Below are 24,916 nucleotides of genomic sequence, written 5' to 3'. Positions count from 1 at the left end.
GTTCGAGAAGCAGCAACCCCGCGCCGTTTTCATTGCAGCTACAGGAGGAACACAAAGCCTAACTGCGCTTCCAGATAGGTCTCTTTAAAACTCAGAAACACAAAAAGACAGCGCGCACCCGAGGGCATGGCTGCCATGGGATCTTTGTGAATATGGTACACTTTCCTCAGACTTTTGTGCATCATCTGATAAAGCCTTAACGATTGTGACAGGACGTCTTCAATGTTAGGCTTACAAAATGGTCACAAGCCCCACAAGTCTTTCTGATAAACCCAATCGGCACTGATGTATTTCCCCGCTCTCTGTCTAATTGGTGTAAAGTTTGCAGATCTGAATCCCCTATCTTTTATCCAGCTTGCTGCGTCCTCTCCTTTGACATGAGGTCAGGGTTCACATTCGCATCCGATTATCGAAGTGGCACTCATTAACCGGCAGCCTGCCTTGCACCAAAATGAGTTCGCTGGAAGGGGAACTCGGCCCATTTACTCAGCAGATTTCAGCATTTTAAGGAGGCCTGAATGTCACACAGTATTGCTACGTTTTGAGGAGTTTCAGACATCTCCAGCTGATGATTAATTGTGAGTGATGGGAAATAAAATCCAGTAAAGCCAGCTGCTTGCCATGGTCGGCAAAATTACTATAATGGATATAGGCTGCCAATTTTCCAGTTTTACTGGCAAGTCTTCCAAGTGTAATTAAGGGAAGTTATAAATGATATGGAAATCTATCAAGTCCCATTTATTTTCAGAGGACTCTTTCCCCTGAGACTTTTATCTTCAAGCTTATAGTTTGCTTTGTTGTGCTAATGATTTAAACCACTTCTTATTTCTGATTAAAGCCCCCAATATCCTTCATAAGAAGTTAGATCCACTTTATTCGGAAGGATTTAAAGAAACAGAAACCTCTTTAAAGTTGTGTTTGTTAACTGTGCTGAGCTCTCACTTCCTCTGTGGAGGCATAACAGACTGTCCTCCATCTTAGGCTCCTCGCTACCATCTGGATTTCTGCTTCCCAGAAATTCTGGGGATTGGGAAAGATCTGGTGAGGGGGGAAGAGAGGGGGGGAAAAAGGGAATTAAAAAAAGTAACATTAAAAAAATCCACAAACAACAAAACCTCCATTTCCCTCCAAATCCTAAATACTCCAAAAACAAAAGATCATAGGTGCTGCCTTAGACGCTAGGCACTTAGCACAGGGTGGTGTTGCTCACTAATGTTGTTTGATTTGGAATAAAAGCATGAAAATGATGTGCAAAGGCCTAAAATTGGAGATGTAAAGGATGACTGCACAGTATTCCATTTCTCAATTTCATCCTTCAGAGCCACAAAATGGGGGTGATACAGTTACTGGATGAGATTTACAGTAACAGCTGTGGTCTTCCCACACAAGGGAGGACCTTCTAATGGGCTAAGGTCTGTTTTGAACAGACGGGGAGTAGCAAAACAAGGTTCTCTATTAAGGGTGTGCAGTAATATTCCTGATAAAGAAAATGAGTAGTGGTAGTCAGATTGTTTTAAAAGACCTAAATCTCCTTTCACTGTTAAAAAAAAAAAAAAATTTTTAAAAAAAAGAGAGGAAAAAAAAAAGCTATTTTAGAAAGCGCTAACTGCTAAACAAAAGACATGTAAATGTAAGGGTTTGGATTTTTCTTTATCTCCTCCCTACAAACTGTAAAGAATGCATAGGAACCAGTGCCAGGGGCATATGGCTTTCTCCTGTGCTGAACATTCATACAAAAGACAGGTTCATCAGTCATTGGAGTATCTGGATAAAAAATTAGCTCCTGATGGATGGTATTTAGAGCTTACCTGCTGCTAGTACATTACCAGAGAAACACAGGTTTTGAAACCCACATGACATTAGAAACTGCAGACCATGAAATACCCCACGTGCAAGCGCACTCATAATGTACGCCAGGTTATACTAAATAAGAAATAAGCTATTTAAACCCTCTGCCTAAAATTGGGCCCGCTGCAAGGAACCCTGGGTCAGCCCTACACAGGCCAATTAATGCACAGCATCTGCTGTATAGAAGCCGTGCATGAAGCACTTCCGAATGATTTCAGCAATTAAAAGAAAACTGTTTCCTGCCTGTTCTGACAGCAACTGTTTCAATGCAAGAGTGAGCACCAAATCATTGTGTGCAGCTGAAAAAATTAAGTCTTTTTTTTTTTTTTTTTTTTTTTTTAATCTTGTGAAAAGGGGGTGGGAGGGATGAAGATTTCTTATGGAATCGGATCGTTCTTTTGTTGTCCGACATTCTGTGTTTTTCTGCCAAATTAGACAGAAGGCTCCGAGGGTTTACGGGGCCCTCTACAGTATCACCTTCTGGTGCACTGTGGCTCCCTAAAAAGATGGATCAATATCAACCCTGCTGATTTGCCTACAAAAGTGAAAATCCCTCAATTACATTTTTAAGACCATTATATTTAGAACACAGGTGCTCTGATGCATAACAGTTTTAAGGCTCTTGGAGCTGAAGGGAATAAAAAAACAATGACGGCCCCAAGCACAAACGATCTCAGATTTGGTTAAAAGTGAAGTGAGAATTGGATTTTATTGATGTCTCCTTTCTCAGCTTTGGGAAGACACCAGTAAATATCCTCGCAATTTCCACTATGCTGCGACTTGTGTCCCTGTTGAGCCTTGTAAGTAAGAAGGGACAGTGCAAGACGGTGCTATATGAAATCCAGTTATCCTCTCTTGTCACCTTCTGCAAAATAATTACAAACATTCATCTTCTGTAAAACCACTGAACAGTGAATTAAGTGTGCATTCACTATCTAAAACCCTTATGAAGATCCTGGGATTTTTGTTTGTTTATTTGTTGTTTAAACTTAGTCCATGCTGCTATCATTCCCTTCCCAGATTTTTTTCTTTCTGACTTGTTGGCAATCTGGCAGTGAGCATTCAACAGGAAAACAAATCAAGAGGAATTGGATCAGCAGCAATTGAAATTCCTTGACATTGTCCATTACCATGTAAAATAATTAGTGTAGGTTTTCCCTTCTTTCTAAATTAACTTTGAAACCGGAGCTACAGAGCTGCAAATATAATTAGCAGCAATTAATAGTACTTGACAAATCATTATTAAACTTCTTTTGCCACACTCCTTTAATGAATGAACCTGAAGATCACACATCCCAAATTTTGTGACCTCTGACTAACCAAAGGTCAGCGATGTCCCCCTGACAGCAATCACCACTGGTCATTGCACTCCCACTTATCCAAAACACACTTCCCCAACTGCTTCCCAGATCTCAGCGTGCTGGGGAAGTGATACACAGGCAGAGCACTTCTGGGGGCGACTCTTGTGCTACTCAGCCCCAGACAAGGCTTAGTTTCCATCACACCAATCTGTATCAGTCAACTTTTTCAGTAACAGCTAAAAAGTTGCTTATCATTTGAAAAGGCAAAGCGCGTGCACACACACACACAAAAAAAACCCAAACACAAACCCAAACTATTAATTCTTTTCAAAGGATGGTAGCATTTTTCCCCTAGGAGGAAACTCTGATAATATTGACTATTTGTACCTCATCATCGGAGTAAGATTTCATTCTTAATTACACCATACTAGAACACAAATCTTAAGACTGTGCAATTGTGTAAAAAAAAAAATAGAAGAAAAATCTATTCAAGTCAAATAAAAAAATTACAAAAATATGTTGTGAGTAGCTACTATAGTTAAGGGCTTTTTTAATGTAACCACAATTATTACTTGAAGCCTCGTGTTGTAAGAATGGTGAAATATTCAAATGCTTTTGCTCTTCAAATTTCACAACTGTGAAAACATTTTCATTTCCTGTTTACCAATAATTTCCCCCCCCAACAAAAATACACCCCAAAAAAATATTTTATACACAGAAACATAAAAACTGCATGAGGCTCGTGACCACATCTGGGCAAGTTTACAAACTCCCTTTAACTGAAAAATACAGTTTCTGTTTGCTCTGAGATTGCTATAGAACAGGAGGGAGGAAAGGAGGTAAAGGGAAAGAAAAAGGAAAAACAACAATAGAAGAAAAAAAATGTTCACACACAAGAAAAAAATATTTAAGAATATCTTACTAAATTATTGATACCATATTCGTCTAAATAAAAAGTGAAACTGTTCCTTAAGCAAATACATTTTTAATATTTTCTTGATTGTTATTTCTCTGTTACAAATTCCAACTAGTGTAAGGATGAGTGTAAGAAAAATTATTTAACTGCTTTTAGATTTTGCGGTCTGAATGGCAAATATGACTTAAAACAACACACAACTGGCTGACAGCAACAGGTATCTTTATAACTCCACCTTTTCTTTCACAAGAATGAACAATGCACTAAGAAACAGGATTTCGGAAGCTGTTTGGGTTTGGTTTTTTAGTAGTGAGCATTTCAGCAGTAGAGGTCAAGCAAGACATATGTTTTCCCATAGCAAGAACTTTCTAAGACTCGTGAAATGGAAAATTGTGGAGAATTTTTTTATTTTTTTTTTAACTACTCTTCTAAAGAATAACAAGAGAAATTGAAGTAACGTGGATGCAACTGACCTGGAAGAGGAATGCAGTTTCAAAGAACTGGAATGCAGCTTAAAACATCTTCCTCGGTTGTTTTTAAAACATGGAATCACTGACAGTAATGTGTTTTGTAAGTTATACAACTAAGAAAACAGCCTTTGAGTTACCAATTTTGAAATTCCTGCGAGATAATTAGCATATATATTAAACAGCTGACATCTTGGTAGAAAAAAAACATTCTATGCAGTATCAATACCCATAGCTACACTAGCATCAATTCGAAATCATAAAAAATTTTGATCTGAGAAAAGTCCATTTAAAGAGAGGCTAGAATAATGATAACTTCCAAACCCTGGGGTAATCGTTCAATTACTGGAAAGAAGAGAGGAAATTTAGAAACTTAGGTCAAATTAACTAACTGCCCTTTTCTTTTGGCCATAGTCCTACAAAGATTCTATAACACTGGGGTGTTTACCCAGAGGTGTTTTACATTTACATATTTATGGCTGGGGGAATCATTAAAGTGATTTAGCCCACCAGCACTGGTGTTAGCTTACTGACCGATTCTTGGATTAATAATGCCACCTGTTCTACCTAATTTAATTAAAAAAGAAAAACAACCAATAGAAATATACAGCTAAAAGAAAAACATATTTGCACTTCTGACAAACAGAAAACTGAAAAAGCAAAACCTTTATTCATAGGTGAAAATATAGCAAAGGCTCCGAGGCAATCAGGACAGTTAGTCTTTTTTTGTTGGAAGCGTTCAGACTACCGAAGTGGGAATCAGCTGTGGGAGCACTTTGGGTGGCTTGCTTTAAAGGGGGCATGACAACACTGCTTTACCCCTTCAACTATTAGGATCTTGGGCTTTCCTTGCTCTTGCAACTCAAATGCACGGAACCTTACATGCACAAAAACCAAGCCAAGCAACTCAAGGCAAAAAGAAATACTTGCAAGTGACTGCCTGTTTCCTGCCCTCTAAGTAAAGCAGTGAATTTGTGCAGCTTTAGCAGTTTTTATGGTGCTGTGGTAGTTGTGGTGAGATTAAAACCAAGTGCAGTGCCGCCTCCACACTCTGGCATAAAAATACTGCTGTGTGCTAGCAGGGCAGCTTGTGCTGCCATCGGTGTCAGCAGAAACAGAATGACTCCCTTGCCTGGACTCAAAGCCCAGTGGTTTCTCTGGTGCCCCATGGTGCCAAGGGCCAAAAAGTAACTCTCCCCAAACCAAATTTCATCCTAATGCACACACTCATCGTTAACAATTTACTTAGAAAATAAACGTGCAAACACCCTCACCTTTCCTATATAATGTGACTGCGTTATCGTGAGGAACATCAGCTAAATTTAAATCTTCTTTCCCTAAGTAATATTAGCCTTCTTTCCAGCCAGCCAGATTTCAAATTGTTTTGTTGTTTATGTTGCTTTCAGCTTCTGAGTGCCTCCATTGTGTTTCCAGGAATAACTGAGTGACAACTAATTACAGTCTTCTGATCACATGAAGGAAAATAAAGAAAGTAGCTAAAAAAATTTGCAGCATTGCAAGTCCTGCTTCTCTCTACATGACAAACAGCACTTCCCCACTGTTATTAAACCTATAGAACATCTTCGAGACAAAGTAAATTTCTTGTATATGCAGTATCTTGTGGTAAAAATTAATTGAAAACTGCTTATCAGACCAGCTGGATAGAGGATGCTCACGCAATCTTCTATGGGGCTTCATCAGACCGAAGTATTTTTCAGCAACAGCAGCCAAATGAGAACACCATGCTTTAAGGAAAAACAATGACACATCGAGTGGAGAAAACTAACGCAAAGATCAGCATTGCCTTCTCATTTGGCTAAGGACACAGAGAGGGACTAACAAACACCATATGCTTTACCTGACCGGGTGTGATGCCCTTTAGCTGAACCACAGGCAATAAACATGAGTTTGCAAGTGTGGCCATTCAGACAAAGATGAGATGTCTCTCTCTAGGAGTTTCTCCACCGTTTGTAAAGTTACACCTGAAGGAGGGGTATGGCAGCCCAGCTCCCCCTGCTACTGCCCGCTCCAAGAGCATCTCTCTGTGAGCTCAGCGCTCTTGCAGGGGCTGTGCTGCGTTAATGTTGTTTAGCATAGACCACAGGTTAGGAGAAAACAATCTCAGAGTAGCTAATAACCAGGCAGCTTTATTGCTGGCAGCAGCAGCAACACCTGAGTAGAAGGATGGACAACTACCTCACATTCACCCATTTTTCAGCTGTGCTGTTTCCACACACCGTGCAAATCTGAGGTGCCAAACCCAGTTGCGAACACAGAACAGGAGCTACATAAATTCCCATTTCTCCAGCATGCTAAAGAAATCGGAGTTTTCCCAAGCAGTGCAACAAAAAGAGCTGTATTTATCAGGGAGCTACAATTCCCTGCCCATCACGCCTTGAACAGCTGTAGCGAGTGAGCTGGTTACTGACGGACAGCCAAGACATGTAATCTGAATCACACCATCCCACTGCTTATTCAGTGCCGATAGCTGATGCTACCCTCATCTCCCATCCTGCCCTGCTTTTTTTTAACGTTTTGACACTAGTCCTGAAAAGGAAGGATTTAAGTTAAACCCTTTTCAATAACGCAAATGTGTTTTCGCAATTAAAGCCACACAATTAGCATTGACAAGCTCAGGTCAGCAGAACGTAGATTATGCCGTTCAAATGCTCTGCCACTCAGTGCCTCCAGCAAAAAGCTGCAGGAGAGAAGTGTGTGTGTGTGTGGGGGGAAATCTCCACACATTATTTAACAACTTATGCTCTGATGCACTGCACCACTTGTGGATTTGTGGAGGGAGGTTCATTTATTTATTTACTTAAAATCCCTTTGGCTCTGGCCTCCTTCTTCACTGGTTCTGTTCCTTCAAGACAAGAACTGTTCTTCAGGGCAAGAAAAGGCTGGTAATATTTTACAAAATTAACTTGTCAAAAAAATCTTAAATAAATTTTAAAAAGCTCAAGATTCTTGCCTTAAAAATGGTTCCCTTCATTCTTTGCAAAAAATAAAGTATTTGCTTAAGACCTCCCTCACATAGCTACTCGTACTGCCTAGACACAGAAATCACAGATTTCTCTGTCCAAACAATGACATAGTGATTAATTTTAATTGACTACTGCTGGTTTTAAAGGTATAAACAGTGTGTGTGTGCATGTATAGATCACAAAACCAGAAAACTAAGTGTAGAAGCTAAAAGAATTTCTCTCTTGCTCTTTTTTATTCAGCTGCACTTAGTTCTATTTTCTTAGAAATGTCTTTATTTCATTAATCCAAACATTTGCACCTACAGATCTTTAATACTAACATGATGACTCCCTCCTCTCTGTAAGCAGAAAAAAACATATATTCTAAAACCAAAAGTGGCATCATAGCAAGATATAAGCAAACAAATGACTTTACCAGCACGACTGATGACCATCACACTAGGTGCAGTGCTAATTTTGGACTTGAGATCTCGATCCCATTTCCACATCATCTCTTAAGAAAATCTAGGTTTCACTGCCATAGATTACAGAGACTGTGACTAAAGCTTGCTGTTTATATCTAAGTGCCACATACGTGTTTATGGCATCATTTAACTGACAACAGTACTTTTATCTGCACAATCTGATTCAAATATTCCTGTGTCCGCAATGTATGATACAATGTGGTAGAATTTCATACAAAGCTGAGTTCAAGTAGGTGTTTATATGTAACTCTAAACACTGTATTTACATTCGCTTCCAGCTCAATGTGAGGTAAGAAGCACTGGAAAACCCCGGGACAGCCACAGCATGTTTTGTTGCCCTTCTGTATGGCAAGTTTATTCCTTCTGCAGGACAAAAGGATTGCCGTAAGAAGCTGGGAATCCCCAGCATAGAATTCCCAATTCAGGAAATTCATGTGTCTTGCAAAATGCTAACACAAGGACTCTTAAAAAAAAAAAACAACAGCGGGTGGGGGGTGGGTGCGTGCAGGGGTGCAGAGAAAGTTAAATATCTTCTGTCCCTTGTGTTTAGTAATATTTTCATAGTTTCAGGGCAGAAAATCAACAATCCCCTCCCACTAGCACTAACAGCATATATATACTTACATATATTTACATGCACATATAAGCACATACAACACAATTTTTTTCCCCGGCCAAGGCATTTGTGAAACAAAACCAAGCTATTTGTAGAGTTTCAGCTGTGGACTTGTACCCAGTTGAAAATTTTCCCTTTAAAGCCAGTTTAATTTGAATTGTTGTTCTTATTAGCTTTTGTAACTCAAATGAAAAGCAGCACACATCCTTCAGCATACTTTATTCTACAGGTGACGTAAAAAACCCAAACTGTGACCTGTAGTTTCAGTTGCACCAAGGAGAAATCTGTGTGGAATATATAATGAAAATGCAGATATATAGATCACATTTCTTACCGTATCCCCAGGCTTGACAGAAACTGCCACCACTGCTCCAGGCATGGGAGATCTCAAAATGCTGGAGGTGTCCTCTGCTGCTTTCTCTGGCATGTACTTGCTCAGCTCTGCAGCAACCTTCGTCAGTATTTGTAATTTGTACTAAAGAATAGGAAGAGGAATGTTTTAGAAAACTGCACCTTGGTGAATTCCATTCCATAACCTGCAATATTTTATGGCATGTTTTTATATACTACTTCTGTTATCTGTTCTTCACAGGAGTGTCTAACAAATCACTGTTTGAAATCTTTTTTCAGAGTTTTATTTTCAGGATGTAGAAAGAAAAATATGCGACCCCAATCCGCAGCAATGATTGCGTGAAAGGAAAGAATCAAGTACAGTAAAGAAGTGCCACGTTCATTTAACAATTGGGGCTAAAGAGGGGAGATACAAATTTAAAAACCAGAAATACCTTTATGCTTATTGCACGTTATGCACATGGATAAGGAAAATTGAGGGCTTCATTTCCAGTGCTGTGCTGAATTGGAAATTGACCTTTTGGGAAAGTCTGCCAGATTTTCAATGACACGATTGGTTTTAAACATTATGTTTACTTTTTAAACATTTTTTATTATGTATTCAACATCTGAAGTCAATAACTTGCTTAGATTTTGCGATTAAAACATATTAACCCATTTCAATTCCAGTTTTTCATGCGCAGACGCAATGATGGAGCGTTGTGGTTGTATTGGACACACTTTATCTGTAATAAAAACGGTTCAGCAGCTGTTATCTACCTTGAGAAAAAAGAATGTTTTCTCTAGTTGTATAGCAATTAGAAATGGAAGAGAATATGATGACTCTCAAGCGTCTGCGAGCACCGCTTTGAACAAAACCTTTCGGAAAACATGTATGAGCATTCACTAATCGCAGCTGCGGGCTTTCGGTTTTCAAAAACTTGTGATCACTGACAAATAATTCATTGCACCGACACAGATGGCCTTCACCTTCGTCCCAGTGCACTTGACAATGAATGCAAAAAGCCAGTAGATGGCAGCCGGTCTCTGCGTGAAACTCCTGCCTCACCCAGGCCAACTGTGTGAAGACCAGCACCGCACTTCATCAATAATTTAAACAAAGGTTTTAATAATCAGCATTGGAGGAACGGCATTTACAATTCAAATGTGTATTTTGCTGATGTAAAGTTCAACACCTTGCTTCGAACAGTATGTTTTCCTCCAAAACAATTAGCTATTGTTTTATTAACAATTAAATGTCTTTACTTTTCATTTTTACACAGACAGAAAAAATCCGATATCCTTATGGTGAAGGTAAAGGGGGACTCTACCTTCTGCTTCTGTAGAGAGCAGAGCAAGGTACTTAGAAATACATGCAAAAGGCGATTAACTCTGCAATGACATCTTTAAAAAGCAGCTTTCAAAGCCAAATTAAAACAACGCAACAGAGGATTATCATCCTCCATAAATGGCGTTTGGACACGCCGGGTTACGTGCAACGAACAGTGCAGCCATTCAGTTAGAAATACCTGCTTCTAACCAGAAATACAAGCAAATGGTTACACGAACCAAACCCCTGCCACTGCCACCCCAGTAAATGTAATAAAATGCCACAACCAATGTTCCCTGAAGCTGTAAGGGGAACCCAAAGCTTTGAGAACCCATTCCCAGACACATGCCTTGGTTACAACCGATATGGCACAGGGAAACCTGCACCATTTTGTATGCAAAAAGCTGCTCTAACTCCAAGCCTCCTGCAGGCATCATCATGACAATTAAGGCTGTGGCACACACATCTCCAACCCAAAATACAGCGAGTTCTCTCCCTGCACAAGCAACTACATTCAATGCAGCGTGCCCCTTGCAGTTTCTTTTTCTAAAAGTAAAGTGTGTGTGTGTGCGCGCACGCATATGCGTGCACGTATGCACAATTGCATGTATGCTGTAAGGAGAGGGGAGGCGATGCCTATAGGAGATTTGATGACATAAGTTGCAAACAGAATTGCAGCAGTGTGACAAGTCAAATAATAACATCTTATGCATGTTTCTTTACTCTTGAGTGTCTGTTTTGCAATCAAGACATACAAGTGTCTGCCAGTTTCTGAAGGATATGATCCTTAAGTGAAATTACTGTGCAAATAAAAGCTTTTTACTCCTATTAAAATTCATCTGAGTCATAAGTGGCAAGGCAAAAAAGCTTGTAGAGTGTATTCTGCTGTCAATCTAATAAACATTCTGTGCAGAGGGACTATTTATCAAAGATAAATTGTACTTAAAAGTCCTTCATTAAATCTATGGGGGGGAATATAATTACACCAAATTGCACAGTTTCAGTATCCATGGTTAGTGTCTTCTTTGTACTCAGAGTTTGAAAATAAAAAAAAAAAAAACCAAAAAAAAGGAAGAACACAGAAATAAGTTAGATTTGTGGACTGTATTGTTGCCTCTTGCAAGAGACTATTTTGACATGATTTCAAAGGATTAGGTTTAGATGCCATTTCATTTTTTAAGCCACATGTAACACTTCTGAGCTGCCCAATTTCAAAATTGAAGTGAAAGCTAGACCTTCTGCATCCATCTAGGCTGCAATATTTCGCAGGGACTGAAACACAGAATTCCCTAAGCACTCCACAACATACAGCAGTGGGGGAAAAAAAGATGTTCCTCTGTATGCTGCACTTTAAAGCTCAGTTCTCCACACCAAGTTAAAATATCCCTAGCAAACATTGTTTTTACTATCTTTATAATTTTGGTATCTTTTAGATTCCTTTCTCTGCAGGACTCCTGCTTTGCTTGGAGTGAGATGTAAGAGTCAGTACTCTCAAAGCTTTAAAACGCTGGTCTTTGTTATTGATGAACTGTTCCTTTTCCTTTTGTATTTGTTTATTGTTCTTTAGTCTGTTTGGGGGATAAGCAAGTTACTGTAATCAAAAAGTAAAAAATATCAACAGTAAACTTCTGGGGAAAGGCCTTTTTTGGCACAGTTGGTTCACAAATGACCTTTTCAGAATATAAAAAGACAAAGTTGCAAAGAAAGGTTCCATCTTTAAGATTACCTTTGATGTATTTCTGCTGCTGGCTGGACCCCACTAAATACCCACAGAAATGTCCCTTTGTAAGGCTGTTTCTTGTCTCTTGGGGATGAGCTGGGTGTATGTGTGTGTGTGCGCGCGCACAGGGGGGCTGTTCACCTAACCCAGGTGCAGCCAAAGCCTCAACACCCTCTGGAAGACTACCTCAAACAACACCTGCCAGTGCTGCTGCTGCAATGAAGACAATTCAGAATACCCTGTATTTTTTCATTACATGATTAACACAGCTGCTACGCCTTTGATTTAGTGAGGACAATGCTGAACATACAAAGCAGAAGTTTCCATGTGCAGACAAGGTTCAGGTTTTCTTCCTTTATCCTCAGGAGGAGGAGATGGGAGAAAGAAGGGGTGTAAATTGGGGTAGGCTGTAAAGTTTGGGTTAGGAATAGGGACCAGAAGGTTTCCACCGGCCTAAACCAGAAGAAACATCTGTTGGAGTCATAAATAGATTGCGGGTGGACTCTCAGAGCAAGGAAACCTGCTAGCCATCAGATCTGCACTGATGAGTAGTTGTCACCAGCCACTGCTCCACGCTGCAGGGTTTCAAAGCCTAATTCTGCCAGCCAACGTCAAGTCAATAAAGAGGTACCCAAAAGGAGCTGTACAGCTTTTGATGGCACAGAAAACAGGTGTTTCTTTTCCACAAGACGGTTGGAGTCCACAATTAGTTGACAAAAACTATAGCAGGGAAAAGTGATGGTACTGAATATTTTTCTAAGGGTAACAATATCCAGTCCTGCCTCCCCACCAAATGAACTGGATGTTTATGTAATGCAAAACTACTTCTTACAACCAAATCTCCATGACAAAAAAGAAGAAAACAAAAAGGTGTAATAATAGCAGTGCAATGGAGTAATGGGGGGAAAAGAAAGCAAACACAGTGAAAATTATACCTTGGGTTTTGTAGATATATACTGTACTGATTCCCCAAGTCAGCAGACTGGCTGCTACAAAAAAGGCGGCCAGGGCACATCTGACCCCATCTTTGTTTAAAAACAAATTCTGTAGTTTGCACAGATGTGGTTCTCTTTCCGTGTACAACAGAATATTGTAAACTTTCAGTAAAACGCTCAAAACTGCACTCTGTTACATCTCACATTAGTTTATTAAATATGATCTTCCCTGTACACCTGAAACGTCTCCAGAAGCTGTAAATGTTCCAACTCCACTGGAGATTTTATAGACCAATCACTACCCATATGTTACTTATGGCAGTGTTTGGACTGCTGACCAGATGTGGATTTTCAGTATGCTTTACCTAAATGTTCAGCCATTTTTTTCAAACGTCTGTCATTCTTCTGGTCAGAAGGGTGAAAATCTCATGTTGCTCAGATTTCAGTAGAGAAACTGTCTACTGTGCATCTTCAGCATTTTCACTAACCTTGCAGTCTCATTTTTGGTATCAGTGAAATTTATTAACTGTGATCACATCATTTCCTTTCAACATTCCTAATCTGCACCCTGCCTCAAGTCACTTAGCTGTTGTCACCTGCGGTTTGACGTCATACATTCACAAGGAGTATGTTATTCGGTATTCATTCAAAGCAAGACTAAGCAACGTTCCAATGCTGAACACAACGAGCATGCTGCCTTTTTTGTTAACCGATGTACGTTTAACATCGGGACCATACCCTTGCTTAGATTACCACAGCATCGAAACAGGAAAGCGATATACTCATTCCATATTACTCGAAGGTGCCAGGCACCACCTTCTTTCAGAGTCAAGGATTTCTCATTCAACAAGATGATAAATGACAGTTTGCAAATCACAGAGGCTTTTTTCCAAGCTCCGAGTTCTAGAGCTAATTTACTTCCAAGGGTGGTAGTGAGGACTGGCATTAACACCTGCACAAAATAACAGCACTTTCGGTCTAATGGAGGAGCAAACACTCAACACGCTAACAGAGACGGTTAAAAAACCCCAACAAATAAACAGAACAGAACAGCCACAAAAATCATGAGCCTTCAGTAGCAGCCAAAGGGAAAGACAAAAGAGAGGCGCCTCACCACCACGGATACACGCTCCAGCAGCAGAAACTTAATTAGAATTGTAATTCAGCCACATTTCCCACTTCCCATTCCTTGTGTGATACATAATTAACACTCCAGAGAAACCTAACAAGGGTTAAAGCCATGCAAAAACATATTCCCTCCACTTCAGACTAAGGCTGAACAGGCAGAATCAAAAACGTACAGGCTGAAAGCTTGGAGATGTCCTTCTCTTGGAGCTAGCATGCAGCCGAGCAAGGTGAAATGAGCAGGGAGCAGGGAGGGAGCCGTGCGAGCAGAGGAGCCTGCCACAGCTGCAGTCGCTGGAGCAGCCTGTTAGCATAATGCTTTGACAACTCCATCAGCGCAGTCTCAAGGTAGCTGTCAATCAGGATGCATCATTTAATACAACAGCACACTAAGGATTTTCTCCTACAACCCACATGACAGCGTATCTACAGCTCTATTTATATCCGTGCCCAGTTGTGTTTACAACGCTGTTGTAATTAGAAAAGATGCAACAGGCAGCAATATTATTCAGATTTCCATTTTGCCATGCTGCCATGTAAAGTGCGATCTTGCTTCACAGAGTCATGCTAAATGACAAAAGCGCTATTTTCTTCAGTCTCAGTGCTCAGACAGCACTTCATTTGCAGCTATCTATAATTAGATTAATGGTGTAGTGCCGTACAAAGCAGGCCCACTTCACATCAGATAGCATATGAATTAGGACAAACACTTATTCCAATTCCAGGCAGAGAAAGCAGTGACTGGGGTATTTAGCATACCCTTTATGGTGGAATGAGATGTTAATTGTGTACCATTACCTCTAAACTGCTTGCTTGTTGTATAAATCACTGTGCTAATTGATGCAGAGATAGAAACGTAGCCACAGGCAAGAAAGCAACGGAATGAGAGCTGAAGATGGTGGATAAAGGATTATCAAGTAAAACCATATGGAGATGAGATTCCTTTGAAACCTGCCCACAAGCAGTACTACCATGAACTACAGGGGGAAAAGTGCAGCACTGCACTGACGCTTTAGAAAAAAGATGTATTTTACATCACAGTTTCAGAACAGAATCTTAGTAGCGAAACCAAGACCAGCAGAAAACTGAAGAATACACGTGGGTAATGATCCTCCACACACACTTCCAAAAGACAAGTAGTAGCAGGCTAAGCATGCCCTGGGAGTAGGCATCGTGCTGCCCGGATTTTGGGAGCCTGAGTTAATAAGTAACGCTCGTAAACTATCCAAAGCAGATGTTCCCCTGACCCATCTGCAGACTAGAAATGCAAGCTCTTTAAAACAGAAAACGTGTCTGTGCTAAAAAAACAAACAAACAAACAACAAGACATTCAAGTGGCTACTGATAAATTAAATATCCCCAAATAAGGAGGAAAAAGGGAAGCAGCTTTACACACCTGTAGTAACAACTACAGATGTTCTATAGCCCATGCATATACAGAGACAAGAAAACCCGTGAAAAACCTCCCTCCACAAACGGTGCAAGCAGGAGTGGAGAATCTCTCAGAAGTAACAAGTAGCTGTGCCAGCACCAGGACTAACCAAGCCTGCTTTCTCACTGATGGGGTTTCTAGTTGTTTGTCATCTCTAGAACAGCCTCACAGTCTCGGGGGCATTTGTAACTGCACCCCGCAGTGTAGATTCCCTCACCTTAAATAAACTGTGAGTTTGACCAAACACTCTGCCCACACTCCCTACCACACGGAGTTCCTCCTCCAACCAGACACCTTCTATTCACAAAATGGGTTGGACAAAAAGCTTTTAGGAGCATTCCCCCTCTGCTACATTTGGCTGAAGTCAATCGAGTCAAAGTTACTGAGAAGCCAGGGGACAAACACAGAAGGAACCTCCGGCGTGCCTGCCTCAGCCTTGGTGTCCTGTCCCAGCATTAGAAAAGGAAGAGGTGCTAGAAAACCACCTTGAGCACCACATTCAAGGACAAGCCAGCTGGGTGACATGCTCACCTTCCAGCCATGCCCCTCTCCCTACAGACACTACAAATCTGTTTGGCATAACTTACTCTGCAGAAGAGCGGCTCTAGTGATACATACTGGAGCCAATGTCACTGCAACTCTAATCATCTCCTCTCTGCCCCCAAATTAATATATAAACTTTTTTTAAAAACTTCTTGTTCAGAAAACTCGGCTAAATTTGTACACTGCTAAGACTTAGCTTCATACTTTGATCACTAACAAAATGCCAAAACGAAAGGCTAGCAACTAAAATACTACTCAACATCCTGTTCTAAGAAAATAGATGTCCCTCACTCACAACAGGATACTTAAGAGCAAATGCTGACTTTCAGTCAGGAGCCCTAAGATCTTTTAGCACAGTGAAATAAACTTCCAAAAAATACAAGGTATCTTCCCCTCGAGTGTCCAATTCCCCTTACTCTTCAGTGTTTGATACCGCCTTAGCTTAAAAGAGCAAAGAGAATGCATTATAGCTACTAGGTATCTCACTGTCCTAAGGTTCATTAGAAAGAGTGAGATGCTGAATTTTCCAACCTTTTTTAAATTTTCTCGTGGAACTAATCGTTTTTCCTACTAATGGCAGCTAATTATTACTGGGGTGGGTGGGTTAAAGTGCTGCAGTAGTGGTTATCAGCCTCAGTTCCCAAAGAAATATACATAAATACATATGTATATGTCTATCCATGTATACAAGGGGGGCTTAGGGGTGGACAGTTACCCATTCCAAACAAGCAGTACTAATGTACAAATTACTGCTTGCTACAAAATCAAGTGAATAGCAGAAGACAATCACATATTGGTTGACGAAGTGCTTCAATTACCTTGAGAGGAACCTTTAAATTATTTCCAACACAATACTCCAAACAGGAGCCAGCAGAGAGATGTTACAGACAGCATTCACTGTTTTGAAATGACAGTAGAGTTCAACAGCTAGATTTTGGTCACCAGGCATACAAAGCCTGTGAATTATCCTCCTTTATCACTGAAGCTTACAGAGTTATATCTGGCCAACCAAAGGGACCTATGAAATAGAAACAAATGGCAGTAGAAAAAAACCCCTGTGCTGACGACTTTGAAATAACACCTCCCAAGTGTGCAGCTAGTTGACATAAATGGAAACGCATTGAGGAAAAGAGCTGTGAAGCTGTGTAACAGTCCTGCTCCTAATCATTAATCACTTTTTTTAGACCATTTAAACTAGCCCATTAGAGCCTGCAGCAAAACGCCAACACTCCCATCACTTGCATGTCAGCAGTGCTGGTGTTAACAGGAGAAAATATATGGTTTCTATGACTGTGCCCCAGTTCTACAGCATTTGCTACCTTTAATTGAAAAAGGCAGTTAAACACAAGGTAAATCATTCAGTTAGCTAAGCTGTTTAATAACACATAATTGATAATGTCAATATGTTACAGTGACATAATGCATCACTTTCATCACTCTCATGCTTCAAATATGGTCAGCTTATGCTTCAAACATTTACTTTATATCTGCCATTTAATGAAAAAGTCAGGAGAACCGCCTTGCGTACCACATGTAGAATATACGTATGACGCACACTTACTGCCTCAACTCATCTGTGGGTTAGATAGAAACAGGTTCCTGCCACAACACTTGCAACTTTGTGAAAATGGCTTAGTTATGTCATTAGCAACTTGCTTTTTTGTTTCAAAACACCAGAATCTCCTACTGAAATAACATATATTTCTCTGATAAATACTGTTGAAGAAATACATGAAAAAATCTGCAGAAGAAAAAGCAACTACTTGTTTTCTGAAATGTGCCCCACCCCTGCAGGCTTTTGCTTATTTTTTCACATGTAACCAGGCCAAACGTAGCCATCAGGACTCGTCGTTAGTATAGGGTAAATCACATGCCTAAGTGTTTACAAAATCAAACCCCCTAAATATGGAATATGATCTGGAATAGGAAAAAACGTATCTAATCAGCTACGTACAAACAGCATGGTCAAACATAACTAACCCCATTATACAATACAGTGGGTTTTAACACATAGTAATAATAAAAAACCTCAAAATACTTTACTTCTACAAGAATTTTAAATGGGCAAGAACACCCGAACTGCTTATTATATAACAATGAAAACGTAACCACTGACAAGATCCATGTAATTCTCTCTTCATCATGTAGCAGAGAACAAGCAGATGGCTGCAAAATGGGACAGGTTTTTGGTTTTGTTTTTTTAAAAAAATACATTCCCCCTCAAAAAAAATCCCACAAACAAACAAAACAAAAACCCACAAAAAACAACCCCCCCCCAAAAAAAAAAAGGTGCAATCAACTTTCAGTGACCACTGTTATAAGATGCATGCAGGAAAAGAAAGTGATGGAGCAGACCCAGTGGCAGCAGGCAAGACAAAGTGTGTTGCCACTTGGAACCTCCATTACCTACATCTAACGAATATTTGTTTGCCCTGAGATTTCAATTGTATCACAGACAAAACGGCTAGGAAGGCTCAGTATTCTGAAAACTAAAATATGCTGCCTCATTAGTAGCCGCTTGCCCTCCTGTTCTTATAACTGGAAAGCAGCTGTAGGTAGTGGTAATGATATCACTACGACCAAGACTTTGAACATCTTTCAGGGAGAAGTTTGGTTCAACTGTCCTGGAGTTCCCTGTCTGAGAAAAGTTACGCAGATGTCCAACTAATAAAGTTTGCAATGAACTGCACTAGCCACAGGTGACTACCAGGTTGTTTGTATGTCTTGCTAAGTAAGGTAACTTGTGAGAGTAATGGATTCTCACAACCATAGAAAAGCAAGTATATTGATAATGAACTGCACAGGGCTCGCAAAAGCAACCTGTAGAGTTTGGTTTGACTAGAGACCAAGGAAACTACTTGTAAAAGGGAAAAGCCAAAAATGACATGTAGAACTATAGTACCAATTATATAGCACCCCAACACCTGCAGGACACTTACTGCTTTTTCAGCCTGGTTCATTTTGGTTAACTACAAATTCCAAGTTATTCAGTAAGTTCAGTAAGAAAGTACTTCTTGAAAAGCACTGTCTCATTTGGGGCAAAACACATCCGCCTCCGGAAAAAAAAAACAACAACCCACAACTACTGAGTACAATTGATTTACAGAAATGTCAAGCAAATGCCACTTAATTTCTAGACATCAATGTTTTTCCCGCTCTGGGTGGCCAGGGAATAACAAATGTTTGACTCCTCTTCCCTTCAAGCTCAGCACTACTTTTGGCACTCAAACGGATGAAAAAGCAGAACACAGAAGCCTTCCATTCACTGAGAGGCTACCTGCAACCACACAGAACGTTTAGCTAGGTCTTATTTTCCACTGACTGTGAAAATGGTTTTAGTCTGCATGTTTCATAGGGAGAAAATTGCAGAGCAAACTGCATTCTTTCACAGCTTACAAAGTTTTCTAATGGTTGGGCAAGCACTGGTTAGAGCTTGATCTGTTAATTTGCCTTGGAGTGCTTCCAAATACTACTTGGTAAGCCACAGCATCTTTCTGTTTTGTTTTGTACAGCAGGTAGCACAATGACATCTACCACCAGAGAAAAATGTGCATAGGAATCCAAGGCCTTTTTACAGAGATTTGATTTAGTTTATAAAGCTCTCTGGATTGAAATATGGATTTAGGGAAGTTAACATATGAAGCCCCTTGAACCTGGGCAAGTCCAGATGCGTTTGTAAGGCCATTGCAAACTCAAAATTCAAAGCAGGAGCCTAGCTGGTCATGAGGAGAAGCTGTGAGAAAGGAGTGACTACGTGTCTGAGAACTCAAGCCACCTAAGATGGTGCACCTCTGCATAAACTGTGTGATAATATCTTCCCTATGTCTTTCTGCTAGCCACTCTGCTCTCACACCACAGCAATTACACAGACTGGCAACTGATTCAGGGGGTTTAGTAGCACTACTGTTCAGGTTAGAGATAGAGAGGCTTTAAATCCTGTCTCTGATTTTGTCCTAGGCTTGTCTCTGCCAGCGGTCCCACTGATTTCATTAAGTTCATGTTCTCACCCAAGATAATTTAGTGAGAACTTTCAATTCAATAAGAACTAAGCGAAGTACCGCACTGCACGTTAGTATGGACATACCTGCCTGGAAAAAAAATTGTTTGTTAGAAAAATGAATCCCTCATCCTTACTGTCTTCTTCAGGTGAAAAACTACTAAATAATACTAGGGAAGTTGTGTTCTACTTCTTCATTCTTCAGTTTAAGGAAACTTAATTTTTATTTCAGGTGCAATAAAATTAACAAAAAAGACTGATGGAAAGATTATGAAAATCCACAAAAACTCAGTAACTTCTATGATATGTAATAAAACAGTTTTTAATTATGTTTCTTAATTATTCTGGATACTAAATCATCATGAAAGCCTCAGCAATAGTGCAGCTACAGCACCAGCATTATATCTGCTTCCTACCATTAACTTCCCAGGGATCATTTCATGGCATTAGGATGGATATCTACATTAGCAATACATACACATTCTGTAACCTTTGTAATTCAGAAATACATGCTGTTGCATCTATGACTACTAACAGCATTATTCACATACAACTTAAGGTGCTCTTTTACGTTACAGATGACTGCTTTTATAATCTGAACCTTACACGGCAATCTTTCCTAATATCTAAGGTCTAGATCCAACAGAAGACTTACATACCCAAAGCAGGACATTTAAGCAGAAATGCAGTACCTAAATCCAACATGGCAATACAACCCCCTGATCATCTGTCACTTAACACTGAAGGTACTTATATTCTATCCTCCTCCCTGGTTCAAAATACATGTTTAGAGTTCTGCTACTGCAGCTCTTCAGAGCCAAGTAATACAGCTACTTCCTTCGACAAGTCCAGATGTGACCCAGAAGTCAGTAAAGCAGGTCCAGCTCTGCTCCAGGGAAGACCGTTTCTATATTTTTTTTCAACTGACATTGCATATCACACAAAATATTGCTGAGCAGACAGAAAAAAACCAACAGAAAATCTGAGATCAAATGGATAGTAAAAAATGAAAAAAAAAACCTCTGAGAGACTAGCCTCTTATTTTCAGCTTTAAGCATTCATGTAGACAAACACATCACTTACGCGTGCTGATGAATTGGAGCAGCTATCTCAAAAACAGGCTTATATTTATAAATATTTCACTCACACAGATACAAAGTTAATAATTGCCAAATACATGTCAGACAATTCATAACTGAGCTGTCTTAGCCCAAAGCCGTTAACACTCACCTAAGAGGCTCAGGTAAGAAGTGAGTCATTTACCAGTGAACAGCAACATCATTCAGTGGATTTGGGACTGGAAATGAAGTGATGAACATTACCGTATGCAATTACACTTGACAGGGCAGCAGAATGCAATCACCCAAAGAAACATTGGACTAGAGCACCTAGGTTAACAACTCATAACCACCACCCCCAAAGTTATTAGTGTGTAAGCTTTGGCCACTACTTCTTAATTGATTTAATCTCTGTCCTCAGGGCAATATTTTGAAGTTGCTAGTTAAAGTGATTTAGTATTTTTTTCTTTTATTAGACTAAGATTTTGTGAGGCATTCAGAGCACGGAGTATATTGATCTCTGCATTTTCATCTCTGCTCCTGACTCAATTTTTGACATAACAATTAAAGAATCACATGAAACTGTGATCAAGTTTCAGACAATCCTAATGAAAACAGGGGAGAAAGAAAGCTAGGAATATTTCTTTAAATGCAAATGAAACTCAAAGACTTTGAGTAAAAAAGGACTTTGAATAAATATTTTATCAGTCCTACTCTTCACTTCACTGAATAATCATTTTTTTATGCCCTGGGAAATATACTTGCAATTGCCATTATATGAATTCTTTTAGAGATGCATTTTATACATCTGTTCTATCTTATTATGTATCTAAATTATGTTTATTTCTTACACCAGCATTCTTCTGAGTGTAACACAACAGAATGACTGCTTAGACAACCTACAGTAGGTCTGGGCTATTACACTTGCAGCTACTACTCGTTTAGGCCCAAGAGCTATTTTCCAGGGCCACCAGTTTAATTTCTCTGCTGGTTTAAAAAGAAAGTGAAATGCAACTTGCAGTGCACTCATTTCAGTCACTAGTGAACTTGGTTGTATTTCTTTAACCGTGGGTTCCTTGCTTCAGAAAAACAAACTCACTATTCACAAGAAAGCTGAACTCATCTGTTGTTAATCACACAGTGAATTTCTCTACCCCAGGAGATGACCAGGAGTGATCCACTGGCCGCAAGGTGAAAACCAGTCAACTGGAAAGAATATTAGCAGTAACAGTGTAAGACAGCCATAGTTGCATATCTATCTGCAACATACCAGTTAGTCACACTTGGCATAAATAGCAACCTGAGGGAGTCCGTGTGTCGATAATCATGTAAGCCTGGTGCAGGAACAGGAGAAGAAACTAGGAACAACAAAGAATGCTGCTGAGAAATACAAACTCCTGAACATAGCTGTGTAAAGTAAAATAAGGACGAAGAGAAGGAAAGGGTTGTAAGACTGGAAATACCTAGTACTGATTTTACCCATCACAATACTCTCACTACTCCGTATAATGTTAGGAAGAAACATGCAAGTTTATCCTGATGCTTTAAAGACTCCCAGTTTGTATGTCAAATTTGCAAAGAAATAGAACCAAGATCGTTTCACAGTGGGGCAAGATCAAAGTTGAACAGATCAGTCTTATTATTTACAAATAAAATTTTTAAGTGCATTGCAAAAAAAAATTATTTTTTTTCTTTTTCTTTTTTTAAATTAAACATATTCAGCGTAGCTGGAATTTGGCTGACAAGGCAATTCTGCTCTGGGTGCTGAATTCAAGAGGACGTTCATCAGTAGATAACTAAAACTGCATCACACATGACCATGCAGGACAGATACACTGAAAGGACAACCAAGACGCAGCTCCACACTCCATACTTCAAAATGGACGCAGTGTTTTAAATATTTACAAATTTGAGTACAGGGTGCTCAAAGAAGACCGCTCCTGCTGTGTAAGGCAGGTTGCTATGCAGTCAGGAGTGGAAAAAGGGGACAAGGAAGGAACAAAACTGGTTCTGTGGCTTAAAGGCTAAGGAACTCAACCCCGGGGGAGGAGAAAACTGCCTTCTGGTCCCTGCTCCTGGAGGTACCTGGCTGCCTAGTCTGACACAGGGAAACAGTTCCGAAAATAGGGACCTGAATCTGTTTCCCCAGAAGAACGGCTCGAGCACTAGGTTTCTCCCTCTACCACCGCAAGACTTGGCAATTTCAATATACTGTAATTTAATTTAATTCTGTCATTTGGAAGTCAGCACAGAACCTCTATCTCCAGCCTTCTAGGCAAGTGCTCTCAGCAGCAAGGGGCGCTGCAGAAAGCGAGCATCTCTACCTTCTACCACTATGAACTTTGATGAATGTGGCCACAGCTGCCAGGCTTTGGGTTGAACTCAACACTGCCCACCCATGCTAGATGTTTTTTGGAGACTATTCTCTCAGGAGACCTGAGATGAGTTTAAGTACTTTGTTTCAGCAGCGCAGTTAGGATAAGTGAACATTCGATATTTAGTTGCCCACAGCAGGTTGCTGAGAAGATGCAGGTACCTTTGGTTAGACAGCTGTGAAACCTGTTTTAGGTGCCCTGAGGACACTTAGCAGGTTACTGGATCTTAAGCTTCCTGGATCACTTTCTTTGACTCAGACACCTAAATTGCACTTGAATCTTGTTGTAGGTGCCAAAATAGCCACTTGAAACCCTCTGGACCTTTAAGCTTGATGCCTAAAGACATCTGAATATATGATATTGAAGCACTGCTGTCAAAAAGAAGTATATATAGTCATACCGATGTTTATGTCAATTTCTGTAACATTGATTAGTGATACTTACTCATCTACCTTTGTTTCATTATGGATTACTTTCTACAGGCAAATTTTACTCAAGATAAAACTATATCCACCAATTGCAGTCATATTACTCACATCCTCTGCCTCCTTTTCAAATACAGACTCCTGGTTTTATTCCCTCAGCTCTTTTGACCTCACTTCACTTTCCAAAAGTGTTGAATTCTAGATAGCTGTTCAACCAGCTACAATTTGGTTGCAAGTTATTTGATCTTAAACATTTAAATTGACACAAAGGTCACAGGGCACTGGCAGAATTCTCAGTGTCTCCTGCTCTATTCATAACGTACATGATAATCAATAACTTATTTTCTCATATACTAAGACTTCAAGACTAATTCTACAGTGTTTGGGGCATATGATCAATGACTAAATCTCAGTTGCACGGTTGCCTGTAACCCAAAAAGGGTTCTGTGTTTCACAGTTTCATTGCTTTACCGGCTGCTGTTTAACAACCTTACTGTAATACAGTTCATTAGCATTATAATGGGGAACAGATGCAAGAGCAATTGCAAGGCTATCTCCCTGGCTTACTCCTGTTTGTGGTAGTTGTGTTTACTGCACTTGTCCTTCCTTGCTACTTTTTCACAGAGCAAATAGCTTGAAAGATCATCAAGCAAAAAGGTATAACGCAACTCCCTTCTCCCATTCCTGATTATTTGCTTATTTTGGAAGGTAAGAAGTTTTGACAGCAGAGTACATCCATCAGAATAATATTTGAAGCTTCAGATTCTGCTGACCTATAACATCACCAAGGACCTGGTTTGCTGCGGTCAGTGAAGACTATAGTTCTGCTTACAGAGTGTCAGAGGATTTGGTACCAATCGGGATCCTACTTTAAGATCGATTACAGGCATTGGATTTTTCTTCCTTCCTTAATACAAAACAAAACCAAAATGTGTTTACTGCTATTATGAAGGAGTAACCTTGCTAAAGCTTGCAGCTGTAACTTGCCTCATGATATCATATTATTACATGACCTTCACTGTTTATATAGTCAATAGAACATAATTAAAT

At 39.8% G+C, this 24,916-nt stretch overlaps 1 protein-coding gene across 1 annotated transcript in view; it reads right to left on the bottom strand.

Moving 5' to 3' along the window:
- Nucleotides 1-24,916, bottom strand: part of PCCA (propionyl-CoA carboxylase subunit alpha) — a 292,472-nt gene that overhangs the window by 7,401 nt on the left and 260,155 nt on the right. Inside the window, exon 22 of the mRNA XM_055702705.1 lies at nt 8,931-9,071. Coding sequence (XP_055558680.1) covers nt 8,931-9,071 — 141 coding nt within the window. The remainder of the gene's footprint in view (nt 1-8,930; nt 9,072-24,916) is intronic.

Source organism: Falco cherrug, chromosome 2 (assembly GCF_023634085.1).
Source record: "Falco cherrug isolate bFalChe1 chromosome 2, bFalChe1.pri, whole genome shotgun sequence".
NCBI classification, from domain to species: Eukaryota; Metazoa; Chordata; class Aves; order Falconiformes; family Falconidae; genus Falco; species Falco cherrug.
Note: the sequence above shows the minus strand (reverse complement) of the source record. Positions and strands in the feature narration are given on the sequence as shown.